Genomic DNA, 26,263 nt, shown 5'->3' on the forward strand with positions numbered 1-26,263 from the left:
TCAGTAGCCATCTTCTGAGATTTTTGTTTAATCTCTCTCATTTAAAGTTAATAAGCACACAAAGTCTAGGGAGTTTAGGGGAGTTGAACCTAATAGAATACAGGTCAATTTGAGTCAGAGGATCATGCCACAAGGAGTTGAGATAAGCATTCACCTGTGCCAGTCACATTCTCTTGGGAGTGCTGCTCTGGGGATTTGTTCTCTATATTGGAATTATGACAGCACAACGCATGATCATTTGGCAGGTGAACTGGGAGAACCGAACACACCCCTGGCCTCTGCCAGGTGCTGTCTTGCTGTGCCCTGGCATTTTTGCTTTAAGGAGCATTTGTCCTAGCTACAGCCTTTTTTTTTTTTTTTAACTTAATTTTTTCCCCTTTGACCAAATTAGATTTTTGAAGCAGTTCTGATAAGCATCAGTGCATACTGATAGCTGTTTCAGGTTTCATTTGAGACCTGATGAATTATGACGAATAAGGACCAGCTATTAACTTCAGACTTTTGGGGAGTCTAAGGTTGGCTTTGGGTATGTTGTTTTTCTGGAAGACGGAGCATTGTTGAAATTTCATGTGATTGAATGTATAAAAAAGAAAGGGTAAATCAGTGAAAGGAGAAGAGGGGAGAAAAGAAAGAGAGTTGAGGGAGAAGTTCTCTTCCCCTGCCTCACCTCTCTCACCCCTGAAAGTGAGTTTTTACTTTCCAAGACCAAGTTTATATACCTGAGTTGCCTTCTTTTTTGTAGGTTACCAGTGTGAGCCTTATAATAACCCTGCAGATTTCTTCCTGGATGTCATTAATGGAGATTCCTCTGCTGTGAAACTGAACAGAGAGGACCAAGAGGGTGAAGGTATGTGAATCTGTTGAGAGTCACAGATTATTGTGAATGGAATTGGCCGAAGTTTAACCATGTGGCAGCTCAGGAAAACATGGCTTTACATGAATTTACATTAATGCTGTCCTCTGGTAATAGTTGTCTTAGTCCATTTGGGCTGCCTACCACAGATACCATACACTAGGTGGCTTAGACAATAATCATTTATTTCTCACAGTTCTGGAGTCAGAAGTCCGAGGTGAAGGTACTAAAGACTCAGTATCTGTGGAGAACCTGCTTCCTGGTTCAAATATGGGTGACCATCTTCTCGATGCCTCCTCACATGATGGAAGCAAGGAGGGGCCTCTTTTATAAGGGTTCTAATCTCATTCATGAGGCCTACACTCTCATACGACTTAATCACCCTTCAGATACGATCACACTGGGGATTGGGTTTCAGCATATAAATCTTGAGGGAACATAAACATTCACTCTATAGCACTGGTCAACATAGATTTTGTTTTCCGTGATTGGTATATTTTTGACTGAATGTATACATGAGTATTCATGTGATAGTGTCACTTTTACGGGGAAATTTCATTAAAAATACCCATTTATATTATGTTTTGAAATAAGAAACTTGGCAATTTATATATTTGCATAGAGAAGAAAACAAGGACCAGGTTTGTATATCAGGAATTATAACTCCTTCTGGTAAGTAGTCTATTTTAAAAGAATTAGGGTTCAAGTGTTAGAGTTAGGAGAAGGCAGTAGGTTTGCTATATTCATAGGTTTATGGAAGCAGTCGGGCAATTAACTATTTTTCTAATATTGTAAAGCAATGACAGATCTAATAATTTTTTATACTCAAGCATTAGAATTATGATGTTAGGGAGGAACCAAAGAAAGGGGTTACAGGAAAATGGACTAAATCAGTTGTTATTTTATGAATAATGTTTCCCTTCTTTATCCACCTTTATTCCAAAGTCAAGGAGACTGAAGAGCCTTCCAAGAGAGGTACTCCACTCATAGAAAAAATAGCTGAGTTTTATGCCAACTCTGACTTCCACAGAAAAATGAAAGATGAGTTAGATGAAGTCCTAAAGGGTCAGAAAAGGAAGAGCTCAGCCTTAAAGGAGATCACCTATGCCACCTCCTTCTGTCATCAACTCAGATGGATTTCCAAGCGTTCATTCAAAAACTTACTGGGTAATCCCCAGGCCTCTATAGCTCAGGTAACCTGGCAGATTCTTTGGATTATGCTGGGACATAATCATGTGGGAGCATTAGGTTCTGATATAATCTATTAAGGTTATGCTTATCTTCTACTCAAGCTTCCATTTATTTATCTCCACTCCATTTGGGATATAAAAATAGCCAATAGCATAAGTGAAACACCATGAAATAAGTAAAATAAGTAAAATAAGTAAAAATTATGGAAAACTTTTTTGGTGTTTTTTTTTTTTTTTTTTTTTTTTTGACTACCTAATTAAGACTTCTTGTTGATTTAGACTAGCTGTAATGGGTAATCTTTGTTGAAAAATCTTTTCTTCAAAGATGGTGAAATGAAGTGTTTAGCCACAGTTAGGGTTTTCTGGTGGCTGCACACATTCGTTTCCTGACTCATTGACTACGTGTGCCATTTTGGGAGCTTGTATACAGGGGTGAACAAAATCGGTGAAAATAAAACTCCTGTTCTCATAGAGCTTGTTTTCCTATGAGGAGTGACAGGGGACAAATTCATACAGTAATGAACTAGATATAGATAGCAAGTCATATGGTAAAAGGAGCTATGGAGAAAGTTGAAGCACAGTGGGGGAGAAAGGAAGAGAAGAGAGAAAGAAAGGAGAGAGGGACAGAGTGGAAGGGGGTTGATTGCATTTGAAGTCAGGAGGTCAGGGAAGCTGGCATCTAGATTCACTGAATGCAGCTGAAGGTCACGGGGGTCATCTGCTCTCTCTGGGAGGAGCCTGTGTGCAAGTGGTTTTCCTCATCATTGACCTTCTTCATTTAGGTGTTCTCATCTTAGGAAAGCACTAGGTACCTAAACAGTCGGCAATTAACACAACATAGTAAGCAGGCTTGAATTCTACTAAATAAGGCTATTTGCTTTTCCATTAACTTTCTTTTGATGAAAAGGAAATCATGTTCTTTTCCCCTTTGGCTGGCTCTGTTGGTAGTTGCTGATTAGTACCCCTTTATTGTTGTTATTCTCAGGTGCTCTGTTCTACAAACCCCTAGTATTACCAGTTTGTTGGTCCATCTTTTCTTTTTTATTAATTTTTATTAATATGTAATGTATTATATGCCCCAGGGGTATAGGTACAGGGCACATACCCTCCCCAATGTCCATCACCCGCCACTCTGTCCCTACCCCCCAACAACCTTCAGTTTGTTACCTGAGATTAAGAGTCTCTTACGGTTTGTCTCCCTCCCGATCCCATCTTGTTTCATTTTTTCCTTCCCTACCTCCCATAACCCCCACCCTGCCTCTCAAATTCCTTGTATCAGAGAGATTATATGATAATTGTCTTTCTCTGATTCACTTATTTTGCTTAGCATAATACCCTCTAGTTCCATCCACATCATTGCAGATGGCAAGATTTCATTTCTTTTGATGGCTGCATAATATTCCATTGTGTATATATACTACATCTGTTGAAGTGGTCCATTCTTTTTAAGGAAATCAGTTTAGCCAGTTATTTGGGGGTCGTTGGTTTTATTTATTATCAGTCATTGGATTTCTGTTGAGTACCAAAAGATGGCATGTTGTTGGCACTACACTAATAGAATATTACTCGTTTCCTGGGGCACTTGGGTGGCATAGTCAGTTGAGTGGCCGACTCTTGGTTTCAGCTCAGGTTGTAATCTCAGAGTTGTGGGACTGAGCCCTGAGTTGGGCTCCTTGTTCAGTGTAGAGTCTGCTTAAGACTCTCTCCCTCTGCCCCGTCCACCCCACCCCATGGGTGCATGAGATCTTTCTCTCTCTCTAATAAATAAATGAATCTTAAAAAAGATATGACTGACTTCTTAACCACATGAGCCGTAATTTTCGTACTTTGGTGCTGTTGCCTTTTAAGTATTAGTACTCAGAATCTCTGTCCCTCTTTAAGATATACTGTTAATTGCTCCAAACATTTTTGCTACTATAATTTTGTATTTCTCTCAGAATATGAACACTTCTGTGTACTATCAATCAAAGTTAATTTTTTCTTTTTTTAAGAGAAGATTTGATATCATTTGGAAACAGATATCATTGATATCTGATAAATGAGGTTAGCCTTGTTTACCCATTTTTTTCAACAGAGAGATAATGTACTGGAGTTGATTCTTTAGTGTGATGTATACATTATATTTTTTTACTTGGAAAATAATGTAAATTTCTCTTTTTTCTAAAAGTGATTTTTAAGTATCTTGTCCAAGTCACACATACAGTAGTGCTGGGCAGGATGTGATTAGAATGTGGAGTTCTTTCTTCCTAAGTTTTTATTTAAATTCTAGTTAGCTAATATACAGTGTATTGTTAGTTTCAGATGTACAATACAGTGATTCAACACTTTGATACAAACCCTGGTGCTCATCACAAGTGCCCTTCTTCAGCCCCATCACCTCTTTCATCCATCCACCCACCCATCTTCCCTCTGGGAACCATCTCTTTGTTCTCTATAGTTAAGAGTCTATTTCTTGGTTTGCCTCTCTCTTTTTTCCCCTATGATTGTTTTTGTTTCTTCAATTCCACATAGGAGTGAAATCATATGGTATTTGTCTTTCTCTGACTTATTTTGCCTAGCATAATGCTCTCTAGCTCCATCTATGTTGTGCAAATGGTGAGATTTCCTTCTTTTTTAGAATGAGTAATGTTTCATTGTATATACGCCACATCTTCTTTATCCGTTCATCGGTCGATGGACACTTGGGCTTTGTCTATAATTTGGCTATAGTAGATGATGCCGCAACATAGGGATGTATACGTCCCTTTGAATTAGGTAAATGATTTGTAAATAATTACCTTTGGGTAAATAATAGTAGTGCAGTTGCTGGGTCATAAGGTAGCTCTATTTTCAACTTTTTGAGGAACCACCGTACTGTTTTCCAGAGTGACTTCACCAGTTGGCATTCCCAGCCGTACTGTTTTCCAGAGTGACTTCACCAGTTGGCATTCCCAGCCGTACTGTTTTCCAGAGTGACTTCACCAGTTGGCATTCCCAGCAGCAGTGTAACAGGCATCCCCTTTCTAGAATGTGGAGCTCTCTCTAATACAGCATAATTCTGCATCTTCTGTTGCTGGGCTTCCTTCAGCTATAGACTCAGCCTAGTGCTGCCGGGCTGCGTGTTCACCCTGCTTGCCTCCTCAGTGAACTGTTTGACAGAAGGAGTTCTAACAGTGCTCAAATTCACGGAGCTCTTGTAAAACAAAGATAGAACACTGCATCTCTCTGAGCATCTGCTGTTCTGATTTGTACATACTGGCATGTTAGGATAGGAGCAGGCAAATCTTTTTTGTAAAGGGGTAGATAGTATATACTTCTGGCTTTGTAGGCCGTGTGGTCTTTGTCTCAGGTAGTCAACTCTGCCATTTTTGCAAGAAAGGAGCGATAGATAATACATAAACAAATGATCATAGCTATGGTCCAATAAAACTTTACTGATGGACACAAACCAAATTAGAATTTCATGTGGCAAGAAATAGTCTCCTTCTCTCACTATTCGAGAAGAGTGGTAAAACCTGTTCTTAGCTAGAGGGCTGAACAGAAGTAGACCCTAGCTTACCGACCTTTGGTTTAGTGTTTTTAATCTGGTATGTATGGTTTACTTCTTTAAGTGTTTGAATGTGAGGCTATTAAACTGCTTTATGGCTTCCTGCTGATAAATCTCATATTTGTAATATTACAGCCATGCTTAGATTTCAAGTAGTCATTTATGTGGTTCAGACTTTGCTTCTGATAATGCCATTTAACTAAAGGTTGTATTTGGATGACCTGGGAGTAAATGGATCATCTGTGTAAAAGGATTTAATGTTTGTTTAATGTGCCATGGGTTTTTCTCATCAAGCCAATTTGGAAAACACTATCATAACTCTTAGAGATTCATCTTTACATTGCGATATTTAATGTGTGACTATAGATTAGGTTTTTTTTTTTTAAGATTTTATTTATTTATTTGACAGAGAGAGACCCAGCAAGAGAGGGAAAATAAGCAGGGGGAGTAGGAGAGGGAGGACAACCTGCTGAGCAGGCAGCTTGCTGTGGGGGTTGATCCTAGGACCCTGAGATCATGACCTGAGCTGAAGGCAGACGTGATTGAGCCACCTAGGTGCCCTCATTTTGTCAGTCTTAAAAACAAAAGTGATGTTTATGTAGTGTTCTTAGGAGTCCCCAAAGCGAGTAAGTGAATGCAGGTAAGAATGGCTAAGCAGCTTAGTTCTACACTGTTGGCTGTAGGTCCTTGGACTAAGGTTGCTAGAGGAGCTGTGACATGAGAAAGGGCAGTGGCAGCATTTGAGTGCCCTCAGAGAGAGCTGGCTGAATGCTTTGGTGGCTATGACTTTGCACTTTTCCAGTGCAGGCAAGCCCTGTCCTCTAGGTCAGGTGGGTGGTCAGCTAACGCCTGTTTCCTTATCATGCAGAATAACATTGTTAGAATTTTTTTTATATGTGCTCAAAAAATTGTATTTATTTATAATAGTAAGAGTAAAGATATCCTGTTTTTACTTGTACTTCTTGAAATATAAAACTGCATGTTCACTGGAACAAAAGGTTGAGAGTTCAGGTCAAAACTCTTATCCATTTGGACTTTACTCCTCCAATGACTTAGCCAGATGCTTCCATTGTTCTGCTGGCCTTCCCAGGCCTTGTAGCCTGAACTGGACCTTGAATTGGCCTGGTGAATCACTGGGGGGATCCTTGGCATTCAGGGGTTATTGTGTTCTGTCAGCCTCTCCAACATGGATCAGTTATTTTTTAATTTAGAAAGCAGTCTCATAACATACACTGTTTTATATTCACCCAAGGATTTTGAACCACTGGAAGCATGTATCTCAATGGAGAAATTTAATTACATATCTTGTAATAATAAATAGTGTATTAAGTTTTTATCTTGCATTAAAACTTGTTTTTCTTTTTCTTTTTGAAAAGATAATTGTAACAATCATCCTGGGATTGGTTATAGGTGCCATTTTCTATGATCTAAAAAATGATCCTACAGGAATCCAGAATAGGTAAGTAAATTTGGATCTTGATTGTGAGAAAGTGCTGTTACATCTTTCAAGTAATGAAAATTCATTAAGAATTTGGATTTGAGACAAGTACAGAGTCAACTGAGGATCAGGATAAGTCAGTGAATTGCAAGCTGAATGTGTAATTTGTATAAATATGTAATTTGTACAGATTATACAGGTTGTTAATTTTTACTGTCTTGACCAGTTTTAAGCATATAGTTCAGTGACATTAAATACATTCACATTACTTTGTAAAAGAATTTATTTATTTATTTAGAGAGAGCATGTGAGCATGGGGAATGGTAGAGAAAGAGAGAGAATTTCAAGCAGAGTCTGCACTGAGTGCAGATCCTGATGTGGAGCTTGATCTCATGACCCTGAGATCATGACCTGAGCCAAGATCAAGAGTCAGATATTTAACCGACAGAGCCATCCAGGCTTCCCAGTACATTCACATTATTGTACAACTATTACAACCATCCAACTCCAACTCTTCATCTTCTCAAACTGCATCTCTGTACATATTGAACAACAACTCCTCATTCTCCCTTTCTTTAGTGCCTGGAAATGGCCATTATACTTACTGTCTCTGAGTTTGACTACTCAAGGTACTCATATAAGTGGAATCATACAGTATTTGTCCTTCGGTGACTGGCTCATTTTCCTTAGCATAGTTATCTTCAAGGTTCACCCATATTGTAGTATGTCAGGATTTCTTTTCTTTTAAAGGCTGAATAATATTTCATTGTATGGAATACCATATTTGTTTATGCATTTCTCTGTCCTTGGACACTTGGGTTATTTCAGCCTTTTGGCTGTTGTGAATGTTGGAGAGGAAGAATTTCCTCTGCCATTCAGAGTCCTTCTAGTAGGACTAAGCATCACATTAACATGAAACAGATTAACAGGAGAAAATCAAATTTAATAGCATGTGTACAGGTAATCCACACAGAAATGCAAATTCCAAAAGCAGTGAGATAACACGATGCTTATATGAATTAAGGAGAAGGGTGGTTAGGGTAAGGGAAGAAAGACCTTAGCAAAAAGTTGGGAGATGTTTGGAAAACAAAGGTTGCCCTCTTTATGCAAATAAGTTTCTTAGGCAAAGAGGCATCTTTCTTAATGGCTCTCTCCCTGGTACAGGTTCTCCTTTCTAACGTAAATTTAGGCAGTTGAGGGGAAGATAAGAAGGTTTTTTTTTAAAGAAGATTTTATTTATATATTTGAGAGAGAGAGAGAGAAAGATGAGAGATAGAGAGTATGAGAGGGGAGGGTTCTGAGGGAGAAGCAGACTTCCTGCTCAACAGGGAGCTCAATGCAGAACTCGATCCCGGGACTCCAGAATCATGACCTGAGGCAGTTGCTTAACCAACTGAGCCACTCAGGCACCCCGTAAGAAGTTTTTTTTCTTTTTTTTATTTATTTGACAGAGAAAGCACACAATTTCATGCACAAGCAAGGGGGAGAGGCAGACAGAAGTAAAGGGAGAAGCAGGCTCCCTGCTAGGAGCCATTCTCAGGGCTTGATCCCAGGGACCCAGAATCATGACCTTAGCTGAAAGCAGATGCTTAAATGACTGAGCCACCCAGGTGCCCTGAGATGAAAAGTTTTCCTGAGTCTGCAGGCCTTGAATGCTTTTTTTTTTTCATTGCTTTTAACTCAAAATAATTTTCATGTTGCTGTGACCCCCATCTTGGAGTGGCCTGCCCTTTGCCCCTCCTTGAGCAATGCTGCTATGCACGTGGTTGTACAAATAAATATGTCTCAATCTCTGCTTTAAATTCTTTTGGATTTATACTCAGAAGTAGAGCTATTGGATTATTTGAAATATTTTATCTTCCACAGCAGTTGTATCATTTGACATTCCTACCAGCAGTGCACAAGTGTTTAATTCCTCTACAACATTACCAAACAGTATTTTCTGTTCTTTTTCCTTTTCTTTTCTTTTTAAAATAATAATAGCCATCCCAGTTGGTGTCAGGGGATGTGGTTTTATGATTTGCATTCCCCTCATGATTAGTGATATTGAGAACTTTTTCTTTTCTTTTCTTTTTTTTTTTTTTTGTTTTTAAGATTTTATTTATTTATTTGAGAGAGAATAAGTGAGTGAGAGCATGAGAGAGGAGAAGTTCAGTGGGAGAAGCAGACCCCCCAAGGCGACCTCCCAAGGAGGAACTCGATCCTGGAATTCAGGGATCATGACCTGAGCCAAAGGCAGTTGTCCAACCAACTGAGCCACCCAGGCACCCTATTAAGAACCGTTTCTTGTGCTTATTGGCCATTTGTGTATCTTCTTTGGGGAAATCTTCTGTGGAGAAATCCTTTGCCCATTTTTTAATTGGAGATTCAAATTATTGAACTATAAGTGTTCTTTATATATTCTGGATATTAATCCTTTATCAGGTCTAAATTTGCAAATATTTTCTGACATTCTGTGGATCATCTTTTCACTGTTGAGTGTCCTTTGAAACACAGAAGTTTTAAATTTTGATGTAGTCCAGTTTATCTGTTTTTTCTTTTGTTTGTAAATAATTTTTTTCTATTTTTTTGATTTGTTTGCTCGGGGGAGGTGGATGACACTCAGGTTTTTCTGTTATATGGTTAGCGCTTACGTTCATTTACCTTACCGAGTTTTAGTCATCATGTGCCCTTAAAAATATTTTTTCATGATGAGATTTGGTAATGGGCTCTAGCATGTTCTGAATGTCTATGCTCAGCAGTGTCAAAGACTGCAGACTTCTCCTTATACTTCATGTACAAAGCTGTTCTATGCCAGGCACTATGCTCTGTTTTAAATCATGGATACGGATTTCTGCCCCAAGAGATGGGGGTGTTATCCCCATTTTGCCAGAAGGATATGAGGAAAGTTGCAGTAGCTTACGTTGAATCTGTTTTGATGTCAGATTGTTTACAAAAGAAAGAATAAGCATAAAATTCAATTCCTCACTCAAGTAAAATAAATTATCTCCTGTATGGGATCAGATAGTGTTACTCCATGTTGAAATTATTATGGAAGCTTATTTCCAGAGTTATATCACTGCTATTCCCTTTACTTTCTCTGAAGGGTGTGGGGTTCTCTCACTTGCTTCCAAGCTTTCTAGTCATTGATGATCTGTACCCATTGCAAATGCCATATTTTTACCAGGCACAGAATATAGGTCACAGGATCTATTGCCCATGGACCTTTTGTGTTGTGCAGTGGGAAGTATTTGGAAAAGTATTGAAAAACCTGTCCTCAACTGGAATTTTAAAGAGGAATTGGGTATCTAACCATTAGAATTCTTGGTAGAAGAATCCAGAGAAATAAAGAAGAGGTGTAGCAGTTTCTTCAAATGTTTTCTGGAGAAATAGTTCTTTGGATTTATTTTAATTTTATTTTTGACATAAACTTGCTGCCACTTTTTTGTCATTTGAAATTGCTTAGGAGGCCAGTGGTTTGGTTCTCTTTAGGAATGAATTATCCCAAAGACGTGCTCTTGGCTCCTTTTCTTTCTTTCTTTTTTTTTTTTTTTTTAAGATTTTATTTATTTATTTAACAGAAATCACAAGTAGGCAGAGAGGGAGGAAGGGAAGCAGGCTCCCCACTGAGCAGGGAACCCGATGTGGGGCTTGATCCCAGTACCCTGGGACCATGACCTGAGCCAAAGGCAGAGGCCTTAACCCACTGAGCCACCCAGGTGCCCCTCTCTAACTAACAAGCTGGGTTTAATTTGTATGTAGTATATGAGCTTCTGTGGCCTAATATTTACCTTACAGGCTTGTGGTGGTTGCTAAACAAATTAATATAAACAGAAAAGATATTTTAAAAAATATTTGGATCAATAAGTAGATATTACAGTCCTGGATTACCAGTGAAAAGAATTTGAATACCTTGCATTATTTAGCAATAAAAACTATTTACTATAAAACAAACCATATGATTTAGAAGTAATAGCAGTATCTCCTAGTTCAAAATCATGATGAACATAACAGTGTTATGGATATAAGGCTTAACAAATTGAGCTAAATTGTTGTGTGTCCCATCTTTCTTTCTTTCTGCATGTTTCTTGTTTCTGAAATTAGCTTTTACTTTGCTAGTGGACTTACTTGTGTAGAAAAAGTTACATAGCCTTCTGTGTACCAGTTCTGGCTATTTTCTGTTCATTAATTATTGTATAAACATTTACTTATAAAACAGTCTGTTCTCAAAGATAAATAAATAAATAAAAATAAAACATTCTGTTCTCTCAGTTCTTTCTTTCTTTTTTGGTGTTAAAAACAATTACTAAGTGTCTATGAGCTTTTTTTTTTTTTTTTTTTTTTGAGAGGCTGTACACTTGGGTTTATATATTTTTATTTTTATTTATTTTTTAAGATTTTATTTATTTATTTGACAGACAGAGATCACAGTAGACAGAGAGTCAGGCAGAGAGAGAGAGGGAAACAGGCTCCCTGCCGAGCAGAAAGCCCGATGCAGGACTCGATCCCAGGACCCTGAGATCATGACCCGAGCCGAAGGCAGCGGCTTAACCCACTGAGCCACCCAGGCGCCCCGGGTTTATATATTTTTAAAAGTGTTCTCTTGTATTCTTGTGTCATTTAAATGATGGGTCACTTTAGCTCTTTCAGTGTCAGCTCATGTCCTCAATGTCAATGAAATGGTTTGGTTATAAAGGGAAGCCCAACACCAGTTTTTAGAATGTTGGCATGCTTTCATAGCACGCATTTGTGTAGCAAAGTGTAGATTAACTGTGATTTTCCTTTTAAAGCCTTAATTATTTTACTGAGAAAGAAGCATTAGTAGTCTTCCTTTTCCTACAGGTACACAGATTTTTCCTTTATAAACATCATTTTAGGGTGCCTGGGTGGCTCAGTGGGTTAAGCCACTGCCTTCGGCTCGGGTCATGATCCCAGGGTCCTGGGATCGAGTCCCGCATCGGGCTCTCTGCTCGGTGGGGAGCCTGCTTCCTCCTCTTTCTCTCTGACTGCCTCTCTGCCTACTTGTGATCTCTCTCTGTCAAATGAATAAATAAATTCTTTAAAAAAAAAAACAAAACAAAACATCATTTTGTTTTCTCTCTTTTTTTTTCTTTTTAAAGCTTTTATTTATTTATTTGACAGACAGAGATCACAAGTAGGCAGAGAGGCAGGTGGAAGGGTAAGGGGAGCAGGCTCCCCGCTGAGCAGAGAACCTGATGTGAGGCTGCATCCCAGGACGCTGAGATCACAACCTCAGCCGAAGGCAGAGGCTTTAACCCACTGAGCCACCCAGCTGCCCATGTTTTCTCTTTTGAGCATGTTGGAAACCATTTTGGTGTGGCTTGTCAAGGACAACATCAAGGCTCTCGACAGTTGTGGGCTGATATGATATGATGTGATCTCTGTCTGTCAAATAAATAAATAAATCTCTTTTTTAAAAAAAACGGTGGCTGATAGAGGTTTTTAAGCTTTGCAGGCTTTATTTGGTTCACTCTTTCTCCCTTCATACATTAGGAATGGTATTTGTTGCTGCTGTTGTCGTTTTTTTTTTTTTAATGATTTTTTTTTAATTTATTTGACAGAGAGAGAGAGAGAGATCACAAGTAGGCAGAGAGGCAGGCAGAGAGAGAGGGGAAAGCAGCCTCCCTGCTGAGCAGAGCCTGATGCGGGGCTCAATCCCAGGACCCTGAGACCATAACCTGAGCCTGATACTTGTTGATTTGTTAGTTAAAATTCAAGATGATAATATTTTTATGACCTACATATTCATCAGCACAGACTGCCATCACAAAGAACCGTAGGCTGTGTGGCTTAAACAATTGTCTAAACAATAATTTCTTATACTTCTAGAGATCAGGATGGTCAGATTCCAATGAGAGCTATCTTCCTGGCTCACAGGTGGCTACCTTTTTGCTGTGTCCTCACACGGCAGAGAGAGTACACTCTGATGTCTCTCCCCTGTCTTTTAAGGGTGCTAATCCCATTGTGAGGCCTTACCCTCATGACCTCATCTAAATCTAATTACCTCCCAAATACACTGTCTCTAAATATCATCACGTTGAAGGTCCGGGCTTTAACGTAGGAATGTGGGGGAGAACCCAATTTAATCCATGGCAGCCCAGGACAAAGACTTCCAGACTGTGCTTTGTGGACTCTGAAGGGTACCACTGTGGATACCCAGAGATGGTGGGGAGAAGGCTGATGGTGCGCATACTTCCCTGTTTTAACCAGAACAGTTTCTATTTAATGTTATGAGGTATCCTTTGAGGAGAGCATTTCACAATTAGAAAATTGACCTAAGAATGTTTCACTGATTGCAGTGCTTCCCCCCCGCCCCCCACTTTTCTTTCATTGCAGGTCAGGGGTGCTCTTCTTCCTGACGACCAACCAGTGTTTCAGCAGTGTGTCAGCTGTGGAGCTCTTTGTGGTTGAGAAGAAGCTCTTTATGTGAGTAGGTCTCTGTTCCAGGAAGGGGACTCTCCGGTATCAGGGGCTGTTGGTCAAACTGGTCATATCCAGTGTTGGGCCACAGCTTGGTTCCTGGGGATTGCCCACGTTACTTGAGAAAAAGCAGCCAGAGGTTGTGAGGACAATCATTGAGCATGTAGGGCTTGATACTAAGGGGGAAAGGAGTTTAAGATTAAGGCAGAGCCAGCAAATCCAAATGCTGCAGAAAAAGCAAGCGATAAAGGGGCAAAAAAGGATTTTTTGTTTTTAAGCAGATGAGAAGTCATGATGGCTCACACAGGCAAAGTCAGAGGGGCTTGGTAGAGAGAAAGTAGTAGGCTGAGCAGTAAACATAAGATGTGGAGGTCAAGCTGACAAAGAATGTGGACCCAACTTAGCCCTCAATGGAAGGGAAATGGAAGGAGCCAAAGGGCGGCCTTAAAATAAAGTAAGGGCTCTTTTGTTTCCTGTGTTTTCCAAAGTTGGACAAGTTTGCCCATATTCCCATACTGAAGAAAGGAATCATTCTAGAGGGAAAGAATGATATTGGTGGAGGAGTTTGGAATTACAGGAGGAAGATGCCAGGAAGAGGAAGGGATCTAAAACTGGAGAGGGAAGGAAGCAGGATTTGACAGGGATGTGTGGTTGAAAGGTGTGATTGTTGAAGGAAGAAGTGCCATTTTCTTTTTGTCATGAGAGTTGAGTAAGTGATCCAGGGCTGCTTTAGGAAGCTTGGAGGATAGCAGAGCCACCACCTTCATAATCAGAAGTGGAAAGAAAATAAAGCCTCTACCATAACTGAGCTCAGCTACTGGAGTGCTATTCTTAAAGGAGAGCCAGTGTTGGAAGAGAGGAAGGAGATGCAGATCTACTCACTGGGAGTGGGCGCTCGGAGCGGAATGGATGGCATCCAGAGGGAGTTCTATAATGAGAAGAGGGGTATTGCACAGACTTGTGTGGGGGTGACAACACAGGTGAGGCTCACACCCAAGATGGTGCCTGATGCTGACAGGATGGAGGTTCACCTCAGGGATGTGAGAAGCTGTAGTCATTTGACCCTTGGTGGTGGCGGAAGTCTGCAGATAAGCAAGCAGCCCAATCTGGTTTCTGCCTTCCTTAACTAATGTAGGATGAATTTTTCTTTTTTAGACATGAGTATATCAGTGGATACTACAGAGTGTCGTCTTATTTCTTTGGAAAACTGTTATCTGATTTACTACCCATGAGGATGTTACCAAGTATTATATTTACTTGTATAATATACTTCTTGTTAGGTAAGCAGTATAACAAAAGGTTTGTGTCTTTACTCTTCAATATGAGGGCAAGCCAATTTCTTTACCAGCTTCATTTTGGTTCTCAAACTCTAAACCAAGCCAGTGAGATAAGGAGACATCTATCCACATGCATACTCTGAAATAACTGTTCCCTGAGGACATTTTTATCAAGACTTGCCCTAAACTAACTTTTAAAACTACTTATAAAACTCAATTTTACTGGGGCGCCTGGGTGGCTCAGTGGATTAAGCCGCTGCCTTCGGCTCAGGTCATGATCTCAGAGTCCTGGGATCGAGCCCCGCATCGGGCTCTCTGCTCAGCAGGGAGCCTGCTTCCCCCTCTGTCTCTGCCTGCCTCTCTGCCTACTTGTGATCTCTCTCTGTCAAATAAAATAAATAAAATCTTTAAAAAAAAAAAAAACAAAAAAAAAAACTCAATTTTACTGAAAGATGCTGTGTGTCATTTATCAACATGGAAAGAATTCACAAAACTATTTGAGACTATGATAGAGGAGCTGGGATACTTACTATGTATTTGTACTTTTATTATTATATTTGTCTGTGTGTTTACACATAAAGATAGTGAAAGACAGTGACTTTCAGGGCTTCCTGGTTTAATACAAATACTTGTTCGATAGGTGTAGTTAGATTCATTTGTGCATTAGGCTCATTGTATCATAATGTCCTTATATTTTCACTGAGGCAAAAACACACATCAGAAATAATCTTTTATTTAAAAAATATATATAAGTAACGCACTACAGAAAAAAAACCAACTGATTGAGTTTAAACTTCCATTTTATAAATAAGAGGTGTGTCATGAAGAATTAGGCATAGAACCTAGATCCTCAGAATCAAATTTGACAGCTGTTCCAAAACCTTCAGATTGTATGATCCATGGTATTAGTCCATTATCATTTATAAAGTAGTTTTAGGAAATTTATTTAACCCCACCCTCAATCCCAGAATTAATATGGTGCTTTGTCTTGGGGAACTTGGAATGTGGAGACATTCCCCCCGATATTGAAACCACTGGGAGGTCACCTAATCTTCCCAGTTTCTTTACTCAATGCAGTGATAGCAAACAGACACGTGGTGATGTTTGAGTAAAAAAAAAATATGCTCTTGACAAGTTTTGTTCTTAGAAAAAAAGGCAATAGAATTGGGGCCAGTTGTGTTGCCTGGAGCTCTCCATCTCAAATACTCAGAAATTGTTAATAATTATAAATAAAGGAGGAGCAGAGATGTTACACGGAAATGTGCTTATGCAACAAGTATAAAAAAGAAACTATGATAACTTTATACAGTAATATGGAGGGGGGGACTGGTAATGAAATTGGTGACCCAAGGTTGTTGAATAGAGGATGAATATTCTTCATTTTGGTATTAGTTTCTCCAAATATTATAATGCTTTGCATAGGAAGCAATCCCAAATACACAGTTACTTTGGCAGGTGGATTCAACACCTTCTTTCCTTCCCAACTAAGGCTTGAAACCAGTTGTGGAGGCCTTCTTCGTCATGATGTTCACCCTTATGATGGTGGCTTATTCGGCCAGTTCTATGGCACTGGCCATAGCAGCAGGCCAGAGTGTGGTATCCATAGCGACACTTCTCATGACCATCTCCTTTGTGTTTATGATGGTGAGTAGGAACTGTGCTTCTCTGAGAACTAGTTATTTCCCCTTGTTCCTTTCCACAGATTTGCCTGTTACCTAAACCTGCTTTGAGGATTCTGTAAATGGGATCCTGTGCTTTAAGGAGACCATGTATTGAGGGATAGCTTATATTAGAGAATATACAGATTTTTCTTGGCATTACCGAGCCTTTTTGGCTACTGTTCTAATATAATTGCTATAACTTTAGTTAACATTTTGTTACACATGAGTTCTTAAAAGATGCTTCTTGGGTGACATATAGTGAAACCTTGATAAACTGAAACTTCAAAAACCAAACTGGACTTTAAAGCCAAAGACTGTAACAGGAGATGAAAGAGGACACTGTATCATGGTAAAGGGGACAGTTCAACAAGAAAATCTAACAATTGTAAATCTTTATGCCCCCAATATGGGAGCATTCAAATATATAAAACAATAACAGACATAAAGGAACTTATTGATAATAATACAATAATAGTAGGGGACTTTAACACCCTACCTATAGCAGTGGACAGATCCATCTAAGCAGATAATCAACAAGGAAACAATGGCTTTGAATGACATACTTGACCAGATGGACTTAACAGATATAATCAGAACATTTCATCCTAAAGCAACAGAATGCACATTGTTTTCAAGTGCACATGGGACATTCTCCAGAATAGATCACATACTAGGTTATAAATCAGTCCTCAATAAGTACAAAAAGGTTGAGATCATACCATATGAGATCATACCCTACATATTTCTGACCACAACACTATGAAACTTGAAGCCAACCACCAGAAAAAATTTGGAAAGACTACAAATACATGGAGGTTAAACAACATTCTACTAAATAATCAATGGGTCAATCAGGAAATCAAAACATTAAAAAAATACATAGAAACAAATGAAAATGAAAACACAATGGTCCAAAACCTTTGGGATGCAGCAAAAGCAGTCCCGAGACATATATATATAGCGAAGTATATAGCAATATAGGCCTACGTCAAGAAGGAAGAAAAAATCTCAAATAAACAATCTAACCTTATACCTAAAGGAGGTATAAAAAGTACAACAAATGAAGCCTAAAGCAAGCAGAAAGAAGGAATATTAAAGATTGGAGCAGAAATAAATGATACAGAAACTAAAAAAAAAAGCCCAATAGAACAGATCAGTGAAATCAGGAGCTGGTTCTTTGAAAAAAATTAGTAAAATCGATATATGCATAGCTAGACTCATCAAAAAGAAAAGAGAAAGGATCCAAATAAATAAAATCACAAATGATAGAGGAGAAATAATACCACTACAGAAATACAAAGAATTCTAAGGGAATATTATGAAAAACTATACGCTAACAAATTGAACAACCTGGAAGAAATGGACAAATTCCTAGAAACCTATAATCTACCAAAACTGAAAGAGGAAGAAATAGAAAACCTGAACAGACTGATAACCAGCAATGAAATTGATTCAGTCATCAAAAATCTCCCAACAAACTAGAGTCCAGGGCCAGAGGATTTTCCAGGGGAATTCTACCAAACATTTAAAGAATAGTTAATACCTATTCTTCTCAAACTATTCCAAAATATAGAAATGGAAGGAAAAGTTCCAAACTCATTCTATGAGGCCAGCATCACCCTATTCCCCCCCCCAAAAAGACTCCACTGAAAAAGAGAACTACAGGCCAATATTTCTGATGAACAAGGATGGAAAAATGTTTAGTATAATACTCGCAAATTGAATCTAACAGTACATTAAAAGAATCATTCATCACAGTCCCATGGGATTTACTCCTGGGCTGCAAGTGTAGTTCAGTATTTGCCAATCAGTCTGCATGATTCACCACATTAATAAAGGCGAGGATAAGAACTATATGCTTCTCTCAGTTGATGCAGAAAAAGTATTTCACAAAGTACAGTATCCCTTTTTAATAAAAAGCATCAACAAAGTAGGGATAGAGGGAACTTATCTCAACATAAGAAAGGCCATATACAATAAACCCACAGCCAGTATTGTTCTCAGTGGGGAAAAACAGAGCTTTTTCTCCATGGTCAGGAACAAGACATGGATGTCCTCACTCAACAGTGTTATTTAACATAGTACTACAAGTCCTATCCTCAGCAATCATACACCAAAAAGAAATGAAAGGTACCTAATCAGTAAAGAAGAAGTAAAACTTTTACTGTCTGTAGACATGATACTCTATAGTAAACTCAAAAGACCACCAAAAATTGCTAGAACTAGAACATCAATTCACAGGATACAAAGTCAATGTACAGAAACCTGTTGCATTTCTATACACCAATAATGAAGCGGCAGAAAGAAAAATCAGGGTATTGATCCCACTTACATTTGCACCAAGATCCATAACCATCCAGTAACTGCACTATTAGGTATTTACCCAGAGGGAGGAGAAATACTGGTTTGAAGGGATACATGCACCCCTATATTTGTAAACACATTATCAACAATAGCCCAATTATGGAAAGCGCTCAAATGTCAACTGACTATTGAATGGATAAAAAGATGTGAAGATGGATAGACAGAATGGAATATTACTCGGCCATCAAAAGAATGAAATCTTGCTATTTGCAATGATGTAGATGGAGCTAGAGAGCATTTTGCGAAGTGAAACAAGTCAGAGATACCACAAGATTTCACTCATATGTGGAACTAAAGAAACAAAACAAACGATCTTAGGGGGAAAAATGAGGCGAACCAAGAAACAGACTTAACTATAGAGAGCAGACTGAAGTGGTTAGGGGGTTGGGTCACAGAGGTGATGAGGATAAAGGAGGGCACTTGTGACGAGCACCAGGTATTGTATGGAGGTGTTGGATCATTAAATTGGGCACATGAAACTGATAGTACACTGTATGTTAACTAATTGGAATTTAAACAGAAACTTCTAAAAAAAAAAAAAACCCACAAAACCCAGAAAAATTTTGATTGTAAGATTCCCTCATAAAAGCATCAGGTTAATTGCCCAACTTCTGTGCTCGGGTTAGACTTATTTAAGCAGTGGCTTAATGGTTTGGCTGGATATACTCCCCTCCAAGGGAGTAGCTAAGCTCCATGAGAAGTGGAACAGTTTGCAGTGTGGGTAGTCTATCGTGGGTCCCTCCTGTATTTTGAAAAGGGGTGTTTTAAAAACACTGAGAAGGGGCACCTGGGTGGCTCAGTGGGTTAAGCCTCTGCCTTCGGCTCAGGTCATGATCTCAGGGTCTGGGATCGAGCCCCATATTGGGCCCTCTGCTCAGCAGGGAGCCTGCCTCGCCTTCTCTCTCTGCCTGCCTCTCTGCCTACTTGTGATCTCTCTCTTCCTGTCAAATAAATAAATAAAATCTTAAAAAAAAAAATAAAAACACTGAAAAGTTCCAAAGTCCACAGAGTACTGTGTCTCCTCCCTTCTGGGTTCCTGACATTCTCTTATACCAATCTATTTCTGCCTACCTATTCAGTAAGGTTACTGAAGCCTAACCTTACGTGTCCCTTCATTTTCCCTGTACATAGATGGATCAGTAAGCGAATCAGCTAGTTACCACCTTGCCCCTTAACGTCAAGTGAACAGGAACGTTAGCCTGTTTACTTAATACATGTGTTTTTTTCTGCTAGAGGAGGAGAGATGTCCTTAAAAGGAGCATAATTAGAACAAATTTTTGCCAAAGTTTAAGTCTTCCATTTCTGAGTTTGACATCTACCAATCTAATCGTTATTGAGAAAGTGATAAACCTTCCCATATGTTTTCTATCATGTTATCCAATACATAAGGTGTCTTCAATTTATAAAAATGTTCTAGATAATGTATTAGATGCTTCATCTTATTGTTATTTAGAAGTTTGTATATAGATCCTTTAAAACCAGTCATAACACCACATTTTCCTCAGAGATGCAGTGTCTCCTCTGTTAAGCACCTGGTTAAGTCAAGTTCAGGAATACGTAGTCACTCCAACATTGTCATTGTTAGGTCTATCCCAGCATACCTACTGCCAGTTAAAAGTTAAATATATACCTTCTCTCATGTAGCCATCTGTTGCTGGCCTCGGTCCTTCACCGTAAGACGGCTTTTTGGTAGCTTTAAATGAAGGTATTCACCATATGTTAGTCTGTACTACTCCGTGTTATTCTGTGTATAAGTTCCAGGCTTTGGGTTTTTTTTTTTTTTTAAGATTTTATTTATTTTTTCGACAGAGAGAGATCACAAGTAGGCAGAGAGGAAGGCAGAGAAAGAGGAGGAAGCAGGCTCCCTGCTGAGCAGAGAGCCCGATGCGGGACTCGATCCCAGGATCCTGAGATCATGACCTGAGCCGAAGGCAGCGGCTTAACCCACTGAGCCACCCAGGCGCCCCAGGCTTTGGGTTATTTTAAGCATGCATCCCGAACGCCAGATTATTTCTATAGTCACGCGGAGATAGAATGCAAGCCCTTGTAAATAACAGATCTTACTGTGTTAGGGAAGTAGAGAGGGGCAGGAGATGTTCAGGATCTGCTCTGGTAAGTTTCTTGGTGTAAGCATAGAGTGATGGTATCGCTGGGACAGTCAGTACTTTATTGATCTTTCATCGTGGGCAGTCACCAAAAGTAAAAGCCTTGACAATGAAGGGTCTTCCAATTAGATGACATAGGGATTAGAGATATGTTGTCATTCCTTTACAACCACGAATAGCCTCAGCTCGAGCGGGGCATACGTACGCAAAGGGAAGTCTTAGAAGAAATGTTTGTGAAGGTTGTAGGGGACTCAGAAATTATTCTCTGTAATTCGCCATGAAATCCCTTCACCAGGTCTGATTCTTGGCATTTTCTTTCCGTAGATATTTTCGGGGCTGTTGGTAAATCTCAGAACCGTTGCGCCTTGGCTCTCCTGGCTTCAGTACTTCAGCATTCCTCGATACGGCTATGCGGTAAGTTTTCCTCATCTGTCCTTGTGACTGCTTCATTGTTCCCAAGCTAGGAACAACCAGAATAAAGCCTGCCAACGTCATTACCCCAGCCATGAACTGTGAAAGTCTCCCAGGGGTTTCATTTTCCGAGCGATGAAGAAGAGTTTCACCTCCATCATCCCCTGAGGTTTCCCCAGTCACGCTGCTGTCCGAGGGTGCTGAGGGGTGGAAAGAGAACTCCACAGAAAGGAGAAAGATTGACTAATGGATATGAAAAACTGTTGTTGCATTTCAGTTCCACACGAAAATAGAGAAGGGGGGGGCTAGAATATATATTTTATATTGAAATTAGAAGAAGAAGAGCATATAATACAGCTACTCTATTGGCTTTAGAAAAAGCTCATCAAGTCCACAGAAAACTGTGTCTTAGTATAGTACGATTGGGGTTCTGACTCCCAAGAATTAGCACTGGTTTTGAATAAAATAAACAGGAACAATATAAAACGTCCTTAAATAGATGCTGTAAATTAACAACAGTCACGGACTACCGTTTTATGATTTTAATCCCACTGTTTGTGGGATTATAAAATTAGGAGGAGGAAGGAGCTATGGGTAGGATAGCCACAGGTCTCCCCTCTTTGCCAAATACTTTTTAAAGCCTTTGTTTTAGAAGCCAAAAGCCCGACATAGGCCACCCAGTTAGTTGCCAGGGAAAAGAATTTTGACTGTTCTGATGTGACCAAGACCATGAATGTGAGGCTTGGTTTGTTTTTAGGAATAGCAGTAAAGATTAAACTAGGAGGACATGATCATTCTCTGGAGACTTTTTGAAATTTAAAACCATTTACCTTGTCTCATCCCCCCTGTGTTATAGGCTTTGCAGCATAATGAATTTTTGGGACAAAACTTCTGCCCAGGAGTCAACGTAACAGGGAATGATACCTGTAGCTATGCAATGTAAGTTTGTACTCATTGTCAGAATGGATTTGCTTACTCTTGGGGTGTCATGTAGAAAGGCCACTGGACCATGTGGCTGCTGAGGGTGCTTCTACTGCAGACCTGTGCACAGTGCACGTCTCCTTGATGTTCTACTACAGTCCAAGTTATAGTTAAGTTGGGGAAATGTTTCTGATGAGTTGTTCATTTGGGGCCTTTTTAAAATGCTGTTTTGAATTGTGGATTTTAGCTTTTATTTTCAGAACACCTGAGTTTGAAATGAGCTGCTTTGATATTTTTGCAAAGCCTTAGGATATTGGAATTTATGGATTATGGCAAGTGTACAGATTCATGAACTTACAGCTTCTTGGAAGCCCAACCCGAGGCCAGGAGCAGAACATTTCCCTGGCACACTCGAGGAACCTGCCCCTTCTTCCTGCACCTAAATAGGAGGCATGAAGAAATTGAAGTCTGCACAGCTATTTTTTTTTCTTTTAAACTGACTTGGAATACCCTTATTAAAGCATGTGCCTCTAAAGAAGGAAACACATTTCAGTCATGAGAAAGAATTTGCATTTATTGCATAGTGTCAATAAAACAGAAATGCAGATTTCCATAAAATCAAGAGGATGTTTTAAAAACTGAGTAACACTTTCCTTATCCATGATTGTTGTTAACGGTTTGACTTTGATACATTAACTAATGAAAGAAAAGAGGATGCTGGTATCAAAAATCTTATGGACCTTCATGAAATAATTCTTAGTAACAGGACACATTGCTAGTTTGAAGTATTTCTAGAAAACCTCTGCAAAGAGCATCTTTTTTATTCTGCCCACTCTCTGTCTTTTGTCTGGCCATACCAATTTTTTTTTTTTTTGAACTGCCAGATTTCAAGAGTTGCACAAAAATGGGGAATAATTAAGGAATAATTAAGGAACAAGGAATAATTAAGGCTGTACCAGATGTTTTAGAAAAGCCAGGTGCTTTTCTAAACGGTGCTAGGTGTTCTGCTTCAGCTGCCACTGAGGCTTCCCCCTCATTAAGGGGCCTGCTGGTGACAGCTTGCAGCCAGGCATCTGCTGGGCTCATTCCAGTCCTGCTGCAAGAGTGGATGGAACTGCAACAGTGCCAGGAAGCCCTTGCTCACCTCTCTACCCAGTTGCAAAATTCTTAGCTTGTGTTCGTTTGCATGGCTGATTTGTGGGTGATGAGTTCTAGAAAGAGCTTTGACTGTCTTGGTAATAATGTCATCTGTTATCTGTTGATGCCTTCTGTTAAAACTGAGGTTTACCCCATCAGGAGTGAGGGCAAATTACTTGATTAATGTTTCTGCCCTTCAAAGAGAGCAGCATCGTAGATCTGGAAACAAATGAATTTGCAGCGATTAGCAACTTGGTTCACAGTGTGAGTCTGTGGCCTTGGACCTAAGTTCCTTAAACCTTAGCCTCTTCATCTTTTACAGGTATATCCGAACCCCCACTGGATTGTTTTAGGGATTAACTAAACTGTTACATGTGGGTTGCTCAACATAGTATCTAGCAGATTTGTAAGCACTCATTGTCTGTTACCTACTATATATAAAGGCATAGTTATTTGACCCTTGGAAACCTATGGGAGGAGTGAAATAATTAATAATTAATTTTGGTTAAAGATTTTATTTATTTATTTGACAGAGAGAGAGAGAGATCACAAGTGGACAGAGAGGCAGGCAGAGAAAGGGGGAAGCAGGCTCCCTGCTGAGCAGAGAGCCCAATGTGGGGCTCTATCCCAGGACCCTGAGATCATGACCTGATCCAAAGGCAGAGACTTAACCCACTGAGCCACATAGGCATCCCGGGAGGAGTGAATTTAATTTAGTAGAATTTGGCAAATGCTAAGAATGAAGTCATATTCTCTTTCTGTTGAATTTCAGATGTACAGGCGAAGAATTTTTGCTCAACCAGGGCATCGATATCTCCCCATGGGGCCTGTGGAAGAATCATGTAGCCTTGGCATGTATGATTGTTATCTTCCTTACAATTGCCTACCTAAAATTGTTATTTCTTAAAAAATATTCCTAAATTCCCCTTTAATTTACATGATTGATCCACACATTAAAAAGGGGGCATCTTGACATTTTAAGTTTTCAGACGTGTTTCTGTTGTCTTTTCCTTTGGCATTGTACCGTTCAGCAAGAATTATTTTCAGCACAGACAACCACAGACACCACTATGAACTGAGTTATACACAAAAGAACCCAGGTCATAAACTAGTGCTGTGAGGAACTGCATATCAGTTCATCTAATCACACAGTAACTACGGGGGAAGCATCTAGGTTAATTTGACGACCTAATAAAGAATTGAATTCTAGGAACTAGTGACGGGTTCTGAACATCTGTGACACCAATTTCCTCATCTTTAAAACAAGTAGAGGTTCGTTGCCCTCCAGTTCCACCACTGTTCAAATCTAGGATCTGCCGTTACTTAGTAAACAGTAACAACAAACACAGAGATGCAGCGGTGGAAGTATGAAGTCTACACAGTGTTGGAAGAACCCGGTGTGATTGATGGGGTAAAAACAGCTGTTATGAGAGAAGCAGCTTTGCTGAGCCTTTGAAGGTTATGAAAACTTACTGTGATGGCTCTGTTGTGGAATCAGAACACAACAGGGGGCTCGGCTAGCCTCTGGACCAGGTGTGGAGGGCCTGCGGTTCACAGCCATGCTGGGGCAGGTCAGGGGTCTGTGACTTGCGTGCGTGTCACAACGGCACCCTGTGCGCCTGGCTGCGTCAGCGCTTCTGGGGCTGCTCCAGATAGAATGGTCTGTGCCAGGACCTGGGGACCACCAAGATCCTTCCCGGCTCCGAAAACTTGAATTTAGAATACCCTGTCATAACCGCCCCCATGCAGATGTCTGCATTCCCACATAGACATCTCTTAGTCCCAGATTCTCCCTTCATTCTAACCTTTATCGGTACCGGGGAAGAATTTCTTCACTTTTTTAATGGCAGGGTAACATAGGGAAAGGTCGAGTCCAGTGAATTATCGTAAAAGGAACACGCAGGTGCAACTACAGAACCTAGGGGCAGAAACAGAACATGATGGGCCCACGAAAGCCCCCCTCGCACCCCGTCCCCATCACCACTTCCTTCTCTCTGGGCTGTTTCTGAAATGACGCTGGCATACTCCTCTCTGTTGCTGTTATCACACATCGTGACAGCTGAGTTTTGTGGCCCTGTGTGCACAGTTACATCCTTATTTTAAGTCCCTCCTGCCCCCCTTTAGGGAAATGTTAATTTTGGAATGATCTTAGATTTAGAGAAAAGTTACAAAGATAGTATGGAAGAGTTCCCATGGGCCCTTTGCCCAGCTTTCCTTAATGGTAACATTTATAGACCACTGCATGTATCAGAAGAAAGAAATTAACATTATATGTTGTTACTATTTAAACCACGCTCTTTATTCAGACTTCACCACTTTCATACTAACATGCTTTATTCCAGGATCTGTTTCAGGAGATCACATTGCAACTAACCCACCTTTTATAAAAAGTCAACACTAGTCAGTATCCCTAGGAATTAAGTGAGCCTGAGGATCACTGGTGCAGACTCGTCGTGACTGCTCATCTTCGAGTATCAGTCAGTGTTAGTGGGAGCCCTGCTATATTGGCGCGATGTCAGTCTAGGGACATAGCATATTTCTAAAAAACTTTTAAAAAATGACATTTGATTGATGTGTCATCTTGTAACATATGATAACACACTCTTTTATTATGTGACCGTGAGGGTTAATCAGTTTTTCCTGTTCTTGGTATAGAACCCTGACTTCTCAGACTTCTCTGTAAACACTCTTCCCTCATTTTACAGAGAATAATATATATCTGTATTTTATGAACAAAATACACTTGAAGAAGAAACAAAACAGCCAAATATATTGGTACTTCTTTTAAAAAAGAATTTAAAAATGCATCCTATTATGCTTATCTGTTTCTATTACAATATACTTTTCTACATAATTTTTTTTAAAAGATTTTATTTATTTATTTATTTGACAGACAGAGATCACAAGTAGGCAGAGAGGCAGGCAGAGAAAGAGAGAGGGAAGCAGGCTCCCTGCTGAGC

The 26,263-nt window shown here is 39.6% G+C and overlaps 1 protein-coding gene across 3 annotated transcripts in view; it reads left to right on the plus strand.

The window, feature by feature from the left end:
* ABCG2 (ATP binding cassette subfamily G member 2 (Junior blood group)) overlaps window positions 1-24,291 on the plus strand; it is a 173,114-nt gene extending 148,823 nt beyond the window's left edge. For all 3 annotated transcript variants that reach the window (XM_059173248.1, XM_059173255.1, XM_059173263.1), the window contains 9 exons: window positions 743-847; window positions 1,799-2,046; window positions 6,946-7,028; window positions 13,344-13,433; window positions 14,583-14,707; window positions 16,194-16,348; window positions 21,159-21,248; window positions 22,102-22,184; window positions 24,076-24,291. In XM_059173248.1, the coding sequence (XP_059029231.1) occupies window positions 743-847; window positions 1,799-2,046; window positions 6,946-7,028; window positions 13,344-13,433; window positions 14,583-14,707; window positions 16,194-16,348; window positions 21,159-21,248; window positions 22,102-22,184; window positions 24,076-24,223 (1,127 nt within the window). In that variant the 3' untranslated portion in view covers window positions 24,224-24,291. The remainder of the gene's footprint in view (window positions 1-742; window positions 848-1,798; window positions 2,047-6,945; window positions 7,029-13,343; window positions 13,434-14,582; window positions 14,708-16,193; window positions 16,349-21,158; window positions 21,249-22,101; window positions 22,185-24,075) is intronic.
* Window positions 24,292-26,263: the final 1,972 nt, after the last annotated feature.

This window comes from Mustela lutreola, chromosome 1 (genome assembly GCF_030435805.1).
Source record: "Mustela lutreola isolate mMusLut2 chromosome 1, mMusLut2.pri, whole genome shotgun sequence".
Taxonomy (NCBI): domain Eukaryota; kingdom Metazoa; phylum Chordata; class Mammalia; order Carnivora; family Mustelidae; genus Mustela; species Mustela lutreola.